Source organism: Chiloscyllium plagiosum, chromosome 2, assembly GCF_004010195.1.
Source record: "Chiloscyllium plagiosum isolate BGI_BamShark_2017 chromosome 2, ASM401019v2, whole genome shotgun sequence".
Taxonomy (NCBI): Eukaryota; Metazoa; Chordata; class Chondrichthyes; order Orectolobiformes; family Hemiscylliidae; genus Chiloscyllium; species Chiloscyllium plagiosum.
In genome coordinates, this window is record NC_057711.1 from 26,687,719 (window position 1) to 26,709,189 (window position 21,471).

General features: G+C 41.1%; 1 protein-coding gene across 1 annotated transcript in view; it reads right to left on the reverse strand.

Moving 5' to 3' along the window:
* LOC122565346 (ufm1-specific protease 2-like) overlaps nucleotides 1–21,471 on the reverse strand; it is a 62,008-nt gene that overhangs the window by 10,459 nt on the left and 30,078 nt on the right. Inside the window, exons 5-8 of the mRNA XM_043721222.1 lie at nucleotides 20,488–20,642; nucleotides 10,286–10,478; nucleotides 5,496–5,639; nucleotides 5,148–5,312 (exon numbers count right to left, since the gene is read on the reverse strand). Of these exons, the coding sequence (XP_043577157.1) occupies nucleotides 5,148–5,312; nucleotides 5,496–5,639; nucleotides 10,286–10,478; nucleotides 20,488–20,642 (657 nt within the window). The remainder of the gene's footprint in view (nucleotides 1–5,147; nucleotides 5,313–5,495; nucleotides 5,640–10,285; nucleotides 10,479–20,487; nucleotides 20,643–21,471) is intronic.

Genomic DNA, 21,471 nt, shown 5'->3' on the forward strand with positions numbered 1-21,471 from the left:
TGGGGGTTTTGGATTATGAGATGCTGGATAGGCTGGGACTTTTTCACTGGAGTGTAGGAGATTGATATGTGACCTTATAGAGGTTTATAAAATGATGAGGCGTATAAATAAGATGAATGGCAAGTGTCTTTTCCCAAGGGTGGGAGTTTTCAAGACTAGGGGAGCATATTTTTAAGGTGAGAGTGAAAAATGTCATGGGGCCAATTTTTTTTACACAGAGTGGTTTGTGAATGGAGTGAACTTCCAGAGGAAGTGGTGGATGTAGGTACATTCACACCGTTTAAAAGGCATTTGGATAAGTACGTGGATAAGAAATGTTTGGAAGGATATGGGCTGAGTTGCAGGCAGGTCGGTCTAGATTATTTTGGGATTATGGTTGGTATGGATTAGTTGGGCCAAAGGGTCTGCTTCCGTGCTGTATGACTCTGGGGTATCAAACACTCTGCACAGTGTGCAGCAGTGTAGCTAGCTTTGGGTTTTTTCCTTAAACAGAAAGAGCATGAATGGGTGGAATCAGGCTCTCACAGACTCAGGGGTTCCAGGTTTCAGTTTCAGTTAGTGAAACTGGGATTTTGGAAGAAGTCAAAGCTCTCTCTACTGCTGCAAAAGCTTGTGTTCTCTCCTTACTGCTGAGTTTGTGTTTTTGAGATTTCCTTTCAATTTGCCTTTGCCAAGGGTATTTACAGAATGCTGCTATATTTGAACAATTAATGGGTTAAATAATATATTATTTTAAGTATTTTGATTGAGTTACAGTTTAGCTAATTCTAGTTTTTTTACTTTTAATTTGTCTTTATTTTAACTGTAGTGTAAGAATAAATTGTGTTTTCCTTTAAACCTAGTAGTTTGACCAATCAACATACATCTGGAGTGCAACGCCTTACACTTGCCTTCAAATAAGAACAAGGTAGAGTCTAGGTTATCTCCTTGATATATTCTGGAGGGATTTGGTCTGGTTCATAACACACATCTCTAGGGTTTGGTCAGTGGGGAGATAAAGTATACGTTTTGTATTTAACTCTAAGGTAATTTGTAATTAGGAGCATTTGGAATGTACTGTTTAAGTGAATGGATTTCTTGTCTTTGGTTAATTGAAGTTTAGGCTTTGGCAGGCTGACCACTCCTTCTACTATATAAACCCATCAGCTAATGAGCTGACTGACGTAAACCAGTTCTGTAGAAATAAACTCGTTGGTATAAATTGGGAGAACTTTTGTGCAACTACCCTGTATTTATCAATTGCAAATCTCCAGAGTTTGGTCAGCGTGAAGTTAGATAAGTGGGAAGAAGGTGTGTTTGTTTATTTGTATTTCTTATTGCCCTTCTACCCACCTTGCCCTGTATGAATTGGATCTTTCTCCACTACAGAGAAATAGATGGGAAATAAACCACAGCAGTTCTGTGACATCGCAGATAAATGATTGGGAAGTGAGTATTTCTGTTTTCTACTTTTGTCTTTTCTTAGAATCCCTACAATGTGGAAACAGGCCTTTCAACCCAACAAGTCCACATCGACCCTCTGAATAGTAACCCACCCAAACCCATTCCCATTCCCTACTATGCTGCATTTGCCCCTGACTAATGCATCTAACCTATAGATCCTGAACACTGGGCAATTCAGCATGGCCAATTCACCTAACCTCCACATCTTTGGACTGTGGGAGGAAACCGGAGCACCCGGAGGGAACCCATGCAGACATGGGGAGAATGTGCAAACTCCACGCAGACAGTTGCCTGAGGCCAGAATCAAACCTGGGTTCCTGTCACTGAGGCAGCAATGCTAACCACTGAGCCCATGACACACACTACTATTCTTTATTATCTTGTAACATTCTGCTGTATGTTATATTGTTCTGTAATACTATTGTTTTACTGTTTCCATAGTTTTTTTTAGCTTTTTGCTGATAGGGTCTGCAGGGTAAGAGTTTAGCTCTTTTTTTCCTGTTTCCTGAAAGGTAAAGTTCTTCAAATTTAATTGTTTATGGTAGGGGAGTCCAAGCCAGTGTGTTGTACCATCTACAGCATGTGGGAATTGCTAGATGCTTCTGGCAGTCTGGATGACCACATCTACACAAAGTGCTGCCAGTTTGAACAGCTTAAGTGCTCACTCTTGGAATTTTAGCGTTGACTGGAGACTTGAGGTTACACAGACAGCGTGTTTATGAGGTGGTCGGCCTGCAGACTAAGGAGCTTTCATCAGAGAGGGAATGGATAACCACCAGGCAACAGAAAGGTATGAGACAGGCGGACAGGAAAGCTCCAGAGGCCATCCCACTTGATAACTGTTTCCCTATTTTGGTTAGCAACGGCAGTGAGGGTTCTACAGTAGAACACAGCATGATGGATGGCCAAGTTGCACAAGGGGAAAGGGTAATAATGGTAAATGACTCAATTTAATGTGAGATATAGATAGGCTTTTCTGCGGCCGTAGATATAACTCCAGAACCTGTGGGTCATAGATGTCACTGAGCAGCTACGGGCCATCCTAAATGGGGAGTGTGATAAGTCAGAGATCGTTACACACGTTGGGACCAACAACGGAGCTAGAATGAGAGCTGAGTTCTTGAAGCTAGAATTCAGGAGGTTAAGCAGTAGGTTAAAAAGCAGGACCTCTAAGGTTGTAATCTTTGGATTACTGCTGGTACCACATGCTAATGAGTACAGAAAAAGGAGGGTAGGACAGACGAATGTGTGGCTCAGTATTTGGTGCAGTAGGGAGTATTTTAGATTCCTGGAGAGTTTGGGACAGTCTTTAACAAACCAGAATGGGACCAACAGCCTTGCGGGTGAGGTTTCTAGTGGTATTGTAAAGAATTTAACTAGTTCAGTAGAGAGGGGGGACACCAACATTTGGACAATAGGGACATAGCATAATATAATAAAGGAACCAGGACCGAATACAAGGGAGTAAGGTAACTGGCCTTTATGCTAGGAGTATTACAGTAAGACAGATGAGTTAAGGAAGTGGATTGACACATGGAATTGTGATATTTTTGCTATCACAGAGATGTGGCTTAAAAGTGGACAAATCCCTAGGTATGGGTGAGTTGTAGGCCAGATTGATGTGGGAAGTGAGAAAAGACATTACAGGGGCTCTGACACAAACTTTTAATGTGCCAGAGAACGGGATGACAGCTAATGTGCTTCCACTTTGCAAGAGGGGTGATAGAGATGAACCAGGGATTTACACAGGGATCAATGAGTCTGACACCAGCAGCTGTGGTTCTGAAGGAGAGAATAAATCTCTACTTGGGAGGCAAACTTTGATCAGGGATAGTCAGTGTCATTCTGTTAGAGAGAGGTCATGCCAAATAAATTTGATTGAAGTTTTCAAGGAGGTGATAACGTGGAGATAGTGCTGTTGACGAAGTTTATATGGATTTCAGCAAAGTCTTTGACAAAATCCCACTTGGGAGACTGATAAAGAAGGTAAAACCACATAGGAGTCAGGTAAATTGACAAGATTGATCCAAAATTGATTTAGTGATAGAAGACAGAGTATGGTGCTGTGATGAACCCAGTATCCAGTGGCACATGGGTTCATGCTGGGTCCCTTATTGCTCATGATATACATAAAGGTGATACAAATGAGAATGTGGGAGAGATAGGTAAGTTTGCGGGTGACATGTAGATTAGCTGTCTGCTTAAGAATGGGAAGAGATCCTGGGGTACAGAAAATGTAGACAGGTTGGTCATGTGGGTAAATCAGTGGCAGATGGAATTTAACTCTGAAAAGCTATTATTAAAGACGTTATAACAGGGAACTTGGATACATTCAAGATAACCAGGCAGAGCTAGCATGGTTTTATCAAAGGGAAATTATGCTCATCTAATTTATTCGAGTTTTTTTTTGAAGAAATAACTTGTGCTAAGAATAAAGAGGAGCCACTAGAAAGATTGCACTTAGATTTCCAGAAGGCATTTCATAAGGTGCCACATCAAAGGTTATTTCAGAAAATATAAGCTCGTGGTGTAGAGAGTAACACATTGGCATGGATAGAAGATTAACTGGTTATCAAAAAAGAGAACATTATTAATAAATAGGTATTTTTAGGCTGACAGAACGTAAAAAGTAGAGTGCCACAAGAGTTGGGCCTCAACTCTTTCCAGTTTCTATAAATGATTTGGATGAAGCGACTGAATGCATGGTAGCTATATTTGCTGAGACACACAAATAGTAGGACAGTGAGATGTGAAGAGGACATAGAAGCCTAAAAAAAAATGGACAGGTTAAATCAGAGGGCAAAGATCTTGCAAATGGATTACAATGTGAAAAAGTGTGAAATTGTCTATTTTGCAGGAAAAAAAATCATTTTTGCCTAAATGCAGACAATTGGAGAGCTGTGCAATGTAGAGAGATCTGGGCATCCTAGTTCATAAATGCAGAAGGTTAGTAGGCAATTACATAAGGTAATCAAGCAAGATAATTAGTCTCATTGTGAAGGGAATTGAATGCAAAAATAAGGAGGTTTATGGTTTATGTCTATACAGGGCACTGGTGAGACCACATCCTGGAGTACTATAGTACTATGTACAGAGCTAGTCACTGTATGGAAGGACATTAATTTGTTGGAAGCAGTTCAGAAAAGGTTTATGAGACTCACACCTGGAATGAGCAATTGCCTTACAAGGAAAGGCTAGACAGACTAGGCCTGTATCCTCTGGATTTAAATGAGTCAGAGATGAATTGAATCATATAAAATCCTGAGGGGACTTGACCAGGTGGATGTCGGAAGGATGTTTCCTCTTGTGGGAGAATGTAGAACTAGGGGTCATAATTTAAAAATAAAGGGTTGCCATTTAAGAGAGATATGAGGAAACGTTTTCTCTCAGAGGGTTGTGAGTCTTTGGAATTCCTTTCCTAAAAAGGCAGAATCTTTAAATATTTTTAAGCCAGAGGTACATACATTCTTGATTATCAAGAGAATGAAAGATTATTACAGAATTGCAGGAATGCGGAGTTGAAATTAAAATGAGATCACCCACGATCTTGTTTAAAGTGTTCAAAGGGCCCGACCAGTCTCCTCTTTCTCTTTGTTTATATGTTCATAATTACTTCTTTAGAAACCTAAATTTTCAAAGATTACCCTATGTAAACCCAGGCAAATATGAACAACAGTTACATCAATTTAAAAGAATTATCCTACATTTTGCAACTCCATAAGTGTAGGTACAGGTTTGTCAATGTACCCCTGAAGGTTAAACCAGGAGATGACAACTTGCAAACAACGATAGAGTCCACCCCAGTCACTGTCATTTTCATAGTCTTGTAGGCAGTGATGAAAGGTATAGAAGCCATGCACAAGGGAAACCTGTACCAAAGTCAATAAAACATAAAATTTAAAAGCTCAAATGTATGTAACGGAATCTCAATGTTTTTTTCTTAACTTGCAGCCTATAATATAATATAAATGCTTTAAGTGGCAAATAATTCTTTTTCATAGCTATTTTGCTCTACTTAAACACTATGGAATATTATAGATTTATATGTATACCTTGAACTCATCAGGGTCAGGAGCAGGAATGTATTTATGTATATTTCTCAAATACAAAGATTTCACTTCATCACTTGGAAAGAGGTAAGCCATAGTACGGCGGAGAAAAGGTTTATTGTCAAGGCCAAGTTCAGCGTGCAACTCCTGTACATAATTTAAAAATGGCACAACTTTTAATTGTAAGATCCTTAGGTCATCATTTAATGATTATTATTTTACAAACAATTCTAACCTCAAGTTATAACCAGAAGACCACAAGATTCTAATTTCTGCAGTAACTTGGTTGTTCTTAAGATAATTTAGCTAAAATTAGCCAGATATCTGGCAGTACCAAAACTGCTGCCCTGCAGATGATAAGAACTTCCAATTTCTGAAGTGGAACAAATTCCTGTAGAAAACATGCAGACTGAAGTTCCACACTATCCTGTTTCTTGGTTAGAATGTCCTGTCACGTCCAAATATCCACAATGGTCAGCAATCAGTAAAGTATAAAGCCTGTGATACATTTAAAATGGTAGTCAGGCATGGCATTTTGCAATGGGCTGCAGTGTTAGTGAAAGTGGTAAATTAAAAGTCAAATTGATGAAATGGCCAGATAGATGATAGATGAGGTTCAGTTTAATGAAGTATAGGTTATACATTTTGGTAGGAAGAACACTAAAATGGGGAGTACATTTCTAAAGGGGCTGCAGAAACAGAAAAACTTGGGTGTATATCGGCACAGATAATTGGAAATGGTAGTAGAGGTAGAGAAAGTAGGAAATAAAGCATATAGGATACTCAGATTTATTAATAGGAGAATAGAGTATAAAAGCAAGGAGGTAATATTGAACTTGCATAAGACACTTGTTAGACCTCAGCTGGAGTATTGTGCATCGTTGTGGGTGCCACATTATATGAAAGATGTAAATGCATGCAGAGAGAGGGGAAATGATTTACAAGAATGGTTCCAGGCACGAGGAACTTCAGTTACAAGGATAGAATGAAGAAATTGGACTATTCTCCTTAGACTAAGGGGAGCTTTGATAGAGGTTTTCAAAATTTTGAGCAGGATTGATAGATTAGAAAGTAAGGAACTTTTTTTTAATTACTTGTGCAGTGCTGGCAGCATTTATTACCCACCCCCAATTGCCCTTGAGAGGGTGATGGTCAGCTACCTTCTTGAACTGCTGCTGTTACACCATGAGCTGTAATACTATTAGGGATCGGATTCCAGTATTTTGTCCCAGCAATGGTGAAGGAACAGCAATATGTTTCCAAGTCAGGATGGTTAGTGAACTTGTGGGTGGTGGTGTTCTATCCAGCAGATGCTCTTGTCCTGGATGGAAGTGGTCATGGATTTGAAAGGTGCTGTCTCAGGATCTTTGGTAATTTCTGGCAGTGTGCATTGTAAATAGAATGCACTGCTGCTACTGAGCATTGGTGATTGAGGGAGTGGATCCTTGTAGACGTAGTGATAAACAACCAGGCTGTTTTGTCTTGGATACTCATAGAATCATACAGCAGACCCTTTGGTCCAATCAATCAGTCCATGCCAAACATAATTCTAAACTAAATTAGTCCCACCTGCCTACTCCTGGCCCATATCCAATCAAAGCTTTCCTATTCGTGTATCTGTCCAAATGTCTTTTAAATGCTGTAGTTGTACCTGCCACTTCCTTGCGAAGTTCATTCCACACGCAAACTACCCTCTGTTGATAGCAAAAGTTTACAGTGTGATTCTAAAAGATGAGAGGCATAACAAACAATCCAGGTCTTTTTCAATATATAATTTCAGTTACATCACACTATAAACTTTTGCTATAAATTCTGTGACTTACAATCTTATTCTCCACAATCACCTGATGAAAGAGCAGCGTTCCGAAAGCTAATGCTTCCAACTAAACCTGTTGGACTATAACCTGGTGTTTGTGTGATTTTTAACTCTTAACTTGTGTTTTCTCAATGGTGGACAGGCTTTGGGGAGTTAGGATGTGAGTTACCTGCTGCAGTAATCCTAGCTTCAGACCTGCTCCTGTAGCCACTGTAAGGAGAGTTTCTGGTCAATAAAAACCCCCAGATGTTGACAGTTGGGGATTCAATGATGGTAATACCATTGAATGTCATGGGGTGGTGGTTAGATCCTCACTTATTAATGATGATCATTGCCTGGCATTTGTGTGGCACAGCTGTTACTTGCCACCTGTCAGCTCAAGCCTGGATATTGTCCAGACCTTGTATTTGAATATGGTGTGCTTCAGTATCTCAGGAGTCACAGATGGCACTGAGCATTGTGCAATCATCAACGAACATACCCACTTCTGACCTTATGATGGAGGGAAGATCTGGAAATGGCTCCAGCCAGTGGAATTTTCTCCCCTGATTCCTTTGATTCCAGTTTTGTTTGGGCTCCTTGATGCCACACTCAGTCTATAACAGCTTAATGTCAAGGGCTTCCCTCACACCTCACCTCTGGAATTTAGCTCTTTCTTTTGATCTTTGCAATGTGCCTGTAATGAGGTCAGGAGCTGAGTGGCTGCGGCAGAACCAAAACTGGGTCCTGTTGAGCAGGTTATTGCAGAACAAGTGCTACTTGATAATACTTTTGATGACACCTTCCATCACTTTACTGATGATCGAGAGTAAACTGGGTTACATTTGTTCTGCTTTTTGAGAACAGGACATGCTGAGGCAATTTTTCACATTGTCAGGTAGATGCTAGTGTTTTCGCTGTACTAGAACAGCATGGCTAGGGGAGTAGCAAGTTTTGAAGCACAAGCCTTCAGTACAGAATATTGTCAGGTCCCATAACCTTTTCAGGAACCAGTCTTCCAACTCATTGCTTGATATCATGTGGAGTGAATCGATTTGGCTGAAGTCTGGCATCTGTAATGCTGGGAACCACTGGAGGATGCAGGCACTTCGGGCTGTAGATTGCAGTGAATGCTTCAGCCTAATCTTTTGCACTGATTGCAATCATTGTGGATTGTGGTATTTGTGGAGCCTCCTCCTCCAATGAGTCATTTAATTATCCACCACCATTCATAACTGGGGTGTGGCAGGACTGCAGAGCTTAGATATGATCCATTGGTTGTGGGATCACTTAGCCCTGCCTATCACTTCTACTTATGCTGTTTGGCATAAAGGTAGTCCTGTTTGGTGACAGGTGAGCACCACATTTCTAGGTAGGTCTGGTGCTCCTGCACTTTCCATTCAACCAGAGTTGATCTCTTGGCTTGATGGTAATATGAGGGCAGGCCTTTGTCTCTCCAAGTACTGTCCATTGGTTACTCTTACCAATTCTGTCATGGACAAATGCAGCTGCAGCTGGCTGATTGATAAGGATGAGGTCAAGTATGCTTTCCCTATTGTTGGTTCCCTTACCATCTGTGACAAACCCAATCTAACAGCTAAATCCTTAGGATCTGGTCAGCTTGATCAGTAGTGCTGCTGCTGAGTCACTCTGGACATTGAAATCCCCCAGCCACAGTACATTCTGCTACTCTCACCACCCTAATGCTTCCTCCAAGTGATGTTTAACATAGAGTAATACTGAATGAGGATGGTATGCTATATAGAGGCCTTTATAGAGGTATGGGGTCAATTTTGAGGATTCCAAGGGCAAATACCCCCTCCCATGTACCAATATACTGCCATCTCTGCTGGCTTTGTCCTGCCGGTGGGCTAGGACATATCCAGGGATGGTGATGGGCGTATCTGGGACATTGTAAGTTATAATTTTCACTATGTAAGCTTTTCACTGTGTCTCAGTACACGTGCCAATAAATTCAATTCAATTCAATTCTAGTCTGAGACAACTCTCCCAATTTTGGCATGATCCCCTAGATGTTAATAAGCAGGACTTTGCAGGGCTGCTTTTGTTGTTGTCATTTCTGGTCCCTAGGTTGATGACAGGTAGTCCATCTGGTTTCATTTCTTTATTGAAATTGCATAGCGATTGATACAACTGAGTGGCTTCCTAGGCCATTTCAAAAGGCAGTTAATTGACAACCACATTGCTGTGGATCTGGAGCCACATGTAGAGACATGTCACAGGTGAGAATGGCAGATTTCCTTCCCTGAACCAGATGGGTTTTTCTGATGATGGCAATGGAGCTTTAGATTTTTAGATCCAGATTTTATTGAATTTAGTTTCTACCGTCTGCTATGGTGGTATTTGAACCTAGGTCCCCAAAACACAAGTCTCCCCTCCCCCCCAAGTTTCTGATCATAGAAGGAACAAGAGGCCATTGATTTAAAGTGATCTACAAAAGAAGCATTGGTTAAATGAAGAAAATCTCTTTTACTACATTAATGAAGCAGATGGATTTTTCCCTGACAATCAATTCATAGTCATCATTAGACTGTTAATTCCAGAGTTGTTTTTAAATTGAATTCAAATTCCATCATCTGCTGTGATGGGATTTGAACCCAGGCCCCCAGAACATCACTGTGTCTCGGGATTAATAATCTAACGATAATGCCACTAGGTCATATCTCCATTGTTACTGTAGTATTTCTTTTCTGAGAAAATGTCATGCTAAATCACATTTCCTGCATTCTGGAAAATGTAATATGATAGGATGAGAGATTGTGTGGCATGATGGTATTGTTCCTACCTATGGACCAGGAGGCTCGGGTTTAATTCCCACCTGAACAGGTTGGTTAGAAATTAACTAAAATGATAGGATGTGATGATTAAAAAGAAGAGCATCAATCCAAAAGTGTCAAAATAAATTGCTACTTTCAACATTTAATAATTCATGGACAGACTGTATAACTGGAAAAGGTGACCTGGACTCCAAACATACTTTTCGTTGCTGTTCCAGGTTTGCATCACTGATTCCAGCAGGGTATATTACTGTCGTAAGAGTAGTTTTCTCTGGCAATTCAAAGTGGAATGCTTGTGGCATTGGGACAGTCTTTCCATTTGTATATCGCTGAATACATTTGTCCATTGCAGATAACTGTGCAGTAACTGCTTCGACAAGCTGATCCTGGACCCTGTCAAAAACCATCATTTACAGTTACTGTTAAAGGCATATTGTAAACTGGATGTTGCAAAACTATGCTTAATGAAAAATTACTTTATGAAAACAACTGAGTAATTTTTTAACAAAGGGACCAAAGCCACATTTCAAAATTTGCAAAATCGTCCAAACACTTCCATCACTGAATGTTCAGTATTCCAATATTCTCAAGTGTAGGCAACCCATCAGCAAAGCCTCACCAAAAACCACTGCTTTTAAGGAGTATAAATGGGGGCCATCTCCTACTCATTAGCAAAGAATCCAAACATTCACATAGGTACTCAAATTGTGTGGAGACAAACCATTAGACATAATCACTTTGGTAATGCGACACTGATCAATATTAAAGTTTGATGGAACTAGTATATTTATACCAAGCAGTATTTAACTCAGATTTCCAGGATTTCTGAACTTTCTTATGGAGATTCTATTGGAAATTCACTTCCTAAATGAGCATTTAGTAAAGGGCATTTTGGGTACTAAACACTCTTGTATATAAGGGGCAAATAATTTTTCTCATGGAGATGAGAAACATGAATTGGCCTCTTTCCCAATGTTACAATCCCATCCCTGCATGGCAGTCCCATCCCTGCCAACTTTAGGCAGATGGCAGGAATAGGCTAGAGTCAGTACTGCTACTGCCCAAGGCAGGCTCAAGGTTTAGGTGGCTGAATGCTAAGGTTAGCAGATTAAAGGACCCTCTTCCACTTGCTAGGATGTCAGCCCAGTTCTGTAATGGATTTAAGGTGTCCTAACATTTACCCTCTACTCCCTCATCCATTCTTCATCCCTCATCTCTTTCTATCCTTAGTTAGCACCATAGCCATATGCTTCTATATCCCCCTCAATACTTGCACCATCCTTCCCCCTTCTTATCTCAAGGTCTGTGAAATAACCATTGAGAAAGCATTTTAAAATGTCTTTATCCTGCTAAAAACTTATTAAAATGTCAGTATAAACAAGCACTCAATTCCCTTGACTGCTGTATCAAAAACCATTATTAGAATTAATGCATTAATGAGTTTGAAGCTCAGTCAAACATTCGTAATGAGATTACACTGTTATGTAAACAAACCATCACAGATGAATATATTAAAACATTTGAAATTGATCAAATTTCTGAACCATCCATTCAAATGATGTAACAGGAAAAAGATACCTGAGCTACATTGAAAACTTACTCAGCCATTTTTTCACGTTTTGTTGCAGGGATTAGAATTTAATGAGTGTTGGGTTTTTGAATGGATGTACCAAAACTGTTTAACACTTTGGGAAGCAGTAAATAGTTAAGGATGAGAATTCCATTCCTCACACGGGATGAAGACTCATCTTAGACAGCGGCCGATTATTAATCCCAGTACCATCACGACCAAAATAAACTGTTCAGGGTTGACATTCTACAGTCAACATGGAGCTGGGCACGTAGGTTGTCACAGCAAGGTAGGAGGAGGAGAGACCCAGAGAAGTGAAGATCTTAACTTGGAAGTCAGAGTGGCAGGCATTCAGGAATTAGGAACATAGAACATAGAACAGTTCAGCACAGAAACAGGCCCTTCGGCCCATGATGTTGTGCCAAATTAATCTAATCCTGTCTGCCTACCCTTAGTCCATATCCTTCCATTCCTTGCATATTCATGTCCTTATCTAAAAGTCTCTTAAATGCCCTTAATGCTTCTGCCTGTCACCCCGGCAGTGCATTCCAGACTCTTACCACTCTCTATGTAAAAAACCAACTCCTTTGAACTTGCCCCCTCTTACCTTAAATGCATGCCCCCTAGTATTAGACATTGCAACTCTGGGAAAAAAGATTCTGACCGTCAACTCTATCTATGCACCTCAATTTTATAGACTTCTATCAAGTCTCCCCTCAGCCTCTTGCCACTCAAGAGAAAACAATCTGAGGTTTTCTAGCCTCTCCTTATAGCTCCTGCCCTCTAGTTTAGGCAGCATCCGGATAAACTTTCTCTGCACCCTTTCCAAAGTCTCCTCATCTTTCCTGTAATGTGTTGATCAGAATTGAACACAATACCTTAAGTGTAGCCTAACCACAGTCTTATAAAGCTGCAACACAACATCTTGACTCATGTACTCAGTTCCCCAATCAATAAAGGCAAGCATGTCACACACCTTCTTTACAACACAGTCTACTTTTGTGGCCACTTTCAGGGAGCTATGAACTTAACCACAAGATCCCTCTGTACATTAATGCTGTTCAGGGTCCTGCCATTAACTGTATACTTTTCCTTAACATTTGACCGCCCAAAGTGCAGCACCTCACACATACACAGATTAAACAACATCTGCTATTTCTCTGCCAATATCTGCAACCTCTCTATATCTGGCTCTATCTTTTGAGAACATTCTACACTATCCATAACTCCCGCGGACCTTTGTATTGTCTGTAAATCTACTAACCCACCATCTACATTTTCGTCCAAGTCATTTATATATATCACAAACAGCAGAAATCCTGGGATGATTTCCTGCAGAACACCACTAGTCACAGACTTTCAATCTGAAAAACACCCTTCCACCACTATCCCTTGTTATCTGTGGGCAAGCCAATTCTGAATCCATGTGGCCAAGTTACCGTGGATCCCATGCATCTTAATCTTTTCGGATGAACCTACTATGGGAGACCTTGTCAAAAGCCTTACTAAAAACCATGTAAACAACATCTACTGCTCTACCTTCATCGATCACCTCTATCACCTCCTTGAAAAATTCAATCAACTTGCTAAGACATAACCTGCCCTGCACAAAGCCATGCTGACTACCCCTAGACTATGTTCTTCCAAATGTGCGGAAATCCTATCCCTAAGAATTCTCTCCAAAAGCTTCCCAACCACCAATGTGAGACTCACCGTTCTATAGTTTGCTGGATTGTCCCTGTTTCCCTTCTTAAACAGACAAACAGTGTTAGCTACTCGCCGGTCCTCGGTACCTTTCCAGTGGCTAACAAGGATACAAAGATCTTGGTTAAGGAGTCAGCAATCTCCTCTCTTGCCTCTCTCAATAACCTGGGGTGGATACCATCCTATCAGAGTGATTGCACCCATCTTATTTTTTTGAGCTCTACCCATAGTGCCTGAATGGATAAGCCCTCCAGCATGTCCTCTCTGAATGCAGATGTGACATTCTCCCTGATTAGTAATGCAACTCCTCCACTTCTTTTTATCTTTCTATCTCATCTAAAACAATGAAACCCTGGAACGTTAGCAGCCAGTCCTGTCCCTCACTCAAGCCAGTCTCTGTAATGGCCTAAACATCGGAGTCCCATGTACTGATCCAGGCTCATCTGCCTTACCTATAATACTCCTTGCATTGAAATAAACACATTTTAGACCATCAGTATCATCATGTTCATGTACCTGTCTCTGCCTGTCCTTTATTTCTGATTTACTGGTCCTAACATCTACCTTCCCTTCAGTTCCCTCCATTTGTTGACTTTTCAATCCCTCCACTTTCTGATCTGCTGTTCTGGTTACCAGCCTCCTGCAACCTTAATGCTCGTCAAGAGATCCAATGCCACTTCTTTCTTGATCTCAAAATGGCCTAGCATATTTGCATTGTAATGATACTGCTCCTTTAACAAGGTTATGTTGTCCTTAGATGTTTTTTCAAGAGATCATAAAGACACAGGTTCCGAAATGTCTGGGGTTTATCTACTTGAGGAAGTTTTTAAGTGTAAAAAAAACTTGTACAATGAAAAGGGAGTGGCCAGTTCTCCCAGCTCAGCTTTTCTCTGGTTGGGTTTGGTTTGGTTTTAGCAGGCTGTTAGTTGTGAAGCTGCTGAATCCAAAGAAGCAGGTCCATGCTGTTCCTCTCTCTCTCTGACATCTCTCCTGGAAGAACTTGATTTTTCCTTTTTTTGTAAAGGGGTGTTTATGGGGATTATTGCAAATATTTGGAACAGCATCATTAAGTTGGGATAATCTATCGGGTTTTCAGTTAGGTTAGGTTAGGTTGTTCTATATTCTGTTCTCTTTTGTTCGTGTTTCATTCAGTAATCTTGCAAATAAATTCTGTTTTGTTTAAAACTAAGTGGTTGGGCCAGTCACATCATTCCTGGAATCTCCACTTTACACCTGCTGAAAACAGCTAGCAAAGTTAAGATCCGAGGTATTTTCTTGAAATTTTGAGGGGGTCTGGCTTGGCCCATAACAGCATGCTCTACACAATTCTCACTATCATTGATATCCTTCTTCTGGGTCAATACTGACGCAAAGTACTCATTAAGAATCTCACCCACATCTTCTGCTTCCTAGCACAAGTTCCCTCCTTTATTCTTGAGTGGTCCTACCTTCTTCCTAGTTATTTTGTTGCTTTTAATGTATCTATAGAATACCATGGGATTCTCTTTAACCAAGCTTGCCAAAGTCATTTCATAGCCCCTGCTTGCTCTCCTAATTCCCTACTTGAGTATTTTCCTGCACTCCTTATTTTCCTCATAGGCCCTGTCTGATTTTAGCTTCCTAAACCTAACATATACTTTTTGCATATAGGTTTGCTCACTGAGCTGAAAGGTTCATTTTCAGAAATTTTGCCACCATACTAGGTAACATCTTCAGTGAGCCTCCAGATGAAGCACTGGTGATGATTCATGCTTTCTATTTATATGTTTGGGTTTCTTTGGATTGGTGATGTCATTTCTTGTGGTGATGTCATTTCCTATTGTGATGTCATTTCCTGTTCTTTTGCTCAGTGGTTGGTAAGTCAGGTCCAAGTCAATGTGTTTGTTGATAGAGTTCCGGTTGGAATACCATGCTTCTCGGAAATCTCGCGTGTCTCTCTGTTTGGCTTGTCCTAGGGTGGATGTGTTGTCCCTGCCAAAGTGGTGTCTTTCCTCATCTGTATGTAAGGATACTAGTTTTGTGGCTAGATGTTGTTCATGTATCCTGGTGGCTACATCCAGAACCTCAACCTGAGCTACAAATCTTCTCAAAACTTGCTAACTTCTTTTTGCCCTTTGACTAAATTCACAACCTTCCTTGTTATCCAAGGGTCCCTTACCTTGCCTACCTTATCCTTCTTCCCTACTGAAACATTCTGGACTTGATCTCTCATCAGCAGGTCTTTAAAATGTGGGCTTGCCTGATAACAGCTTCTCCCAATTAACCATCCCTAGCTCCTGCCTAATACTGACATAATTTGCCCTCCCCCAATTTTGTACCTTCTTGCAAGGTCCTGACTTGTTCATAGCTATCTTAAAACTGTCTTAAAGAAGTTGTGACCACTATTTCCAAAATGCTGTCCCATTGAAAGATCAGTCACTTGGCCAAGCTCATTAGCCAGTTCAAGGTCCAGTATGACCCGTCCTCTAGTTGGACTATCCACATACTGTATCAAGAAACCTTCTTGGATGTACTTAACAAATTCTACCCCGTCTAAGCCTCTTGCTCTAAGGGAGTCCCAGTTAATTTTGGGGAAGTTAAAGTCACCCACTATGACAACTCTGTTTTTATTGTATCTTTCCATAATCTACCTACATATTTGTTTCTCAATATTTCCGTGGCTGTTGGGGGGCCAACAGTATAATTCTATCAGAGTGATTGCACCCATCCTATTTTTGAGGTTTACCCATATTGCCTGAGTGGATGAGCCTTTTAGCATGTTCTCTCTGAGTGCAGATATGACATTTTTCCTGATTAGTAATGCAACTCATCCACCTCTTTCACTTTCCTCCCTATCTCGTCTAAAACAAATAAACACTGGAATATTGAGCAGCCAGTCCTGTCCCTCTGTCAACCAAATTTCTGTAATGGCCACAACATCATAGTCCCTTGACTTATCCAGGCTCTAAGCTCATCTGCCTTACCTATGATACTCTTTGCATTGAAATAAACACACTTCAGCCCATTACTACCATTGTGTCCCTTTACTTTCTCTGTGTATCCTTTCTTTCTGATTCACTGGACTTAACATCTACCTTCTCTTCATACCCTCCACTTGTTGACCTGCTGCTCTGGTTCCCCTGCCACTCTAGTTTAAACCCTCTTGAATAGCACTAGCAAACTTCCCTGCCAGGACATTGGTTTTCCTCCAGTTTATGTGCAACCCATCCCTCTTGTACAGGTCACCCCTGTCCCAAAAGAGGTCCCAATGATTCAACAACTTGTAACCCTGCCCCCTGCATCAGCTCCTTAGCCACACATTCATCTCTCCTACCTTTCTATTCCTTGCCTCACTAGCATGTGGCACTGGCAGTAACCCAGAGATTACTACCCTCGAGGTCCTGCTCTTCAGCCTCTTTACTAACTCCGTGGACTCACTGCACATGACCTCATCCTCCTTTCTACCTATGTCATTGGTACCAATGTGCACTATAGCCTCTGGTTGCTCACCTTCCCCCTTAAGAATTTCATGCCACTGCTCACAGATGACCTTGACCCTAAGACCATGGAGGCGGCACACCATTCTGGAGTCTCGAACGAGGCCACAGAAATGCCAGTCTGTGCCCCTAAGTAGTGAGTCCCCAAACGCCACCACTCACTTGGATCTTGCCTGGCCATGTTCTACAGCAGAGCCAGTTGTGGTGCCACAGGTCTAGTTACTGTTGTTATATTCCCCTAACAGGCTATTCCCCAAACCCCTACAAAAGTATCCAACATGGTATACCTGTTAGTGAGAGGAATAGCCACAGGAGGCTTATGGTGGTCACTAATCTATCTGATTGAACCTCTGGTGTAGCCTGCTCCCTGTAACTAGTGCCTATCACACCCTCTGTCCCTGTATGCTCGTCAGTGTGTCCAACTGCCACTCCAACGGAACAAAGCAGTCTGCGAGGAGTTTCAGCTGGTCACACTTCCTGCAAACATAGTTGCCAGGGACAGTAGACACCTCCCTGATCTCCCACATCTGGCAGAAGGAGCACACACCACTGCCCTTTTACACTAAGAAAGATAAAAGAATCTTATCTTACCTTTAGCCTGCTTGCCTTACTCAAGCCCAGTATTCACCTAAGCCCACACTTATACCAACTAGCTGCACTGACTGGTTCCTTAAATTACAGTGTAATTTTTACAAGCCAATTAAATATCCTCTAGGCTACAAGAAATTTCCTAATAGTCTGTCTTAATCTCTCTCTCATCTTTTGTTTTGGTTAAAGGAGGAGGGAAGGAGGAAACATGAGAGTAATGGAATGGTTGGCGCTTACTGTTCCTTGGTTCTTCGTCACTCTGCTGACCGGTCTGATGAGGAAATCAGAAATGGTGAGAAAGATGTCTTTCTCACCTGAGGTCCAAACAGGGTAAATAGATTTCAACTCCCCCTCCCACTCTGCCGAGGATATGGAGGTGCTGGGCCTCGTTTTTACCAGGGTAAATAGTCAGGCTTCTTCCCAACTCCTGATATCTTAGCATTCTCAAAATTGAGGCCAGACGTAAAAAGGCTCTTATGTGGCCAGAATTAAGATATTCAAGGGCTTCAGCTGAGGCCAAAGTGATCAAGTCTTCACTTATCCTTGTAAAATTTCAGTCAGATTGAGGGCACACAGGAAAATGGCAAAAAGGGCACCCACATAATTTTATACTAACCATCCCTCCTTCCCATCCATAAATCCAGTGGTGAGGCCTGGGAATTTCTAACAATTCAGGGAAACAGATATGTGAAGAGAAATTTCCTGTGCTGGCCAATTTGCTTTTGCTCAGTTGTGCTAGCCAAATTGCTCAGTTGCTTTTTCAAAACAAAGTACTTTCATCAATCACTGTATTAAAACATACCAAACTTATAAAGCATTTCCACACTTGTTTTTAACCAGCACAGACTTATTGGGCTGTAGGGCTTTTCTCAGTGTGTAACTCTGTTCCCCAGAACTGGTCCTGTCTGCCATTTGTAAAGCTCTCCTGATACAGATTGTTCCCATATTAGGATAGGTAAATTCAGTTCAGATTGATCAGGGCAGTCAGGTAAGGAAAGAAAGTACAGGCAGTTCTGGGATAATGTGTGTTTTGGTAGCACAATTTGGCTATAGCGTCGCTGAAGAATTAGGGAACGGTATTTTCAAGAACACTTATCTCTGTTCACAATAGAATGATTCCAGAGGGATTTGCACCATTCTGCACGTGCGCCAGTGTCAGTTGCTAACAGAGCAGCTTTCTGAGAGGTACTGTACAGAGAGCAGCTTTCTTACATTTTTAAATGTTGTGTGTTAAATTTACCTTTGTTTTGTTAGACTAGATTCCCTACAGTATGGAAACAGGCCCTTTGGCTCAACAAGTCCACACTGACCCTCCGACGAGCAACCCACCCAGACCCATTCCCCTATATTTACCCCTGACACTATGGGCAATTTAGCATAGCCAATTCACCTGACCTGCACATCTTTGGATTGTGGGAGGAAACCGGAGTACCTGGAGAAAACCCACAAAGACACGGGGAGAATGTGCAAACTGCACACAGACAGTCGCCCAAGATTGGAATCGAACCCGGGTCCCTGGTGCTGTGAGGCAGCAGTGCTAATCACTGAGCCACCGTTAATAAATATGATTTAAACCTTCATTCAGGCTGTGCTATACTTTGTGTTAGACCTTTAGGTGATTTGTGAGCGTTCGTGTGTGATTTTTTTTGCTGGTCTGCCCCTAACCCCACTTTACCCATAGGCTGCATTATTTATATTAAGTGATTATCTATTAAGCGAGATTTTGCTGGACCGCAACTATGGCATTTTCGGAGAGCTACCTGTAGAAGGAGTGGCTGTGACAGTGCTGCAGAGGGACAATGCTTCCTTCTCTGCTGTGTGGATCTTCAAGGTCCTTGCACGTCAGAAGCCAACATGTTATCACGGGGTTCGGTTTGCACAGAAACCCCAGCAGTTGTGTGGCCATGCTGCTTAGAGGGAACATTGCCCTCCCATAGGTTAGGAAGAAACAGGAAGTGTGAGTATTTGGGATGTAAGTTACTCTTCAATTGGTATGCAAGTTTAGAATCTCATGGAGTCAGAGAGATCTATAAAATGGAAAAATGTCCTTTGGCCCATTGCGATTGTGCTAGTTAGAAATGACCACCCAACTATTTTAGTCCCATTTCCCAGCACTTGGCCTGTAGCCTTGTAAGCTTTGACATTGCAAGTGTACATCTAAATATTTCTTAAGTATTATGAGGGTTTCTGCCCCTACCATCCTTAAAGGCACTGAGTTCCAATTCCCATCACCCTCTGGGTGAAAAGGTTTTGCTTCACATCTCCTCTAAACTGTCTTTCCCTTTCCTTTAATCTACGCCCTATGGTCATTGAACCCCCCATCAAGGTTTCTTCCTGTCTCTCCTTTCTGTGCTCCTCATAATTTTCTGCATCTTCAATCACGTTGCCTCACAATTTGCTTGCACTCTAAGGAAAACAACTCTAATCTGTTTAAAAAAAACACTAAGAACTGCAGATGTTTGAAATCAGAAAAAACCCAGAAATTTCTGGAAAAACTCAGCAGATCTGTCAACATCTGTGGAGAGAAAACAGAGTTAACTTTTCAGTTCCAGTGATCCTTCTTCAGTTCTGTTTTCATTTCCAATCTATCCCTAGCTATTCTCTTGTTTTTAATGTATCTATAGAATATCTTGGGATTCTCCTTAACCCTACTTGCCAAAGTCATTTCATGGCCACTTTTTGCTCTCCTAATTCCCTACTTGAGTAATTTCCTGCTTTCCTTATTTTCCTCAAAGGCCTGCTCGATTTTACCTTCCTCAAACTAACATATACTTCTTTTGCCTTTTGACTAAATTTGACTAAATAATAAGAGAAGTTTTTTTAAATCTCCAATAAAATTGCCAAAGAGTTGAAATAAATGGAGATTTTTACCTCCAGAGAAGGCAGTCATTGGCATAAGTATCCAACAAGTGCCTCAATAAAACCAAACAAAGCAGCAGCAAATATTTCACTTATAATATTATGGAGGCAGAAAGCGAAGACATGCTGTCCAACAGTTGCTCACAGATTATGTTTACACAGTAAATGACCTAAGAAATCATTCAATGCTTAGGAGAATACATACTTTCCCCATGGTTCCTCTGGATTCACAAATACTACCACATCGATTGGAAGTGTCAGCTTGAAGTGGATACATGGCATCTTATTGTGCTGCACAACAATCTTTTGGAGGTGTTCAGGCCTAGTCATCTCAAAGTGAATCTCTAGGTTTATGACTTTCTGAAAAGTTAAAAACAGTTATGTTCAAATTACAGCTATTGTTCAGGGTTGTAAAGTTAGAAAATTTGATGAGTCATTGAATGCAAAGCCATTAAGTAATGTGTGAAGCAGTATGGTGCTCAAAAAATGGATGCCTAGACTCAGAATGTGTTGGTGTGCACTCCCACTGCTAGAGTAATCTTCTAACATAGAAACAAAGAAGATAGGAGCAGGAGTAGACCATTTGATCAAGTCTAATCTACTGTTCAAAATAATTATGACTCATCATCAAATTCAATACTCTCTTCCTGACCTCCCCTCATATCTCTTGATCTAGTTAGCCACAAGTGCGGCATCTACCTCATTCTTGAAAATATACAATGCTTTGCTCAACCACTTTCTGTGATAGTGAATTCCAAAGGCTTACCACGCTCTAGGAATAAATGTCTCCTCATCTCAACATTTTCCCCCTATCCTTAAACTATAATCCCTCGTACTGAAATCCCCCACTATCAAGAACATTATTGCTACATCTAACCTATCTAGTCCTGTTAGAATGTTATAGGTTTCTATGAGATATCCTCCCTCATTCTTCTAAGTTCCAGTGAATACAATCTTAAATGACTCAATGTCATCTGATGTATCATTCCTGCCATCCTGGGAATCAATTTGGTTACCCTGCATTCCCTCTACATGCACCCTTCCTCAGGTAAAGAGACCAACAGTGCACACAATAATCTAGATACAGGCTCATCACTGCCGTGTATAATTGGAGCAAATCATGCTTGTTCCTGTACTCAAATCCTTTTACTTTGAAGGCCAACATACAGTTTCCTTTTATTACTATCTG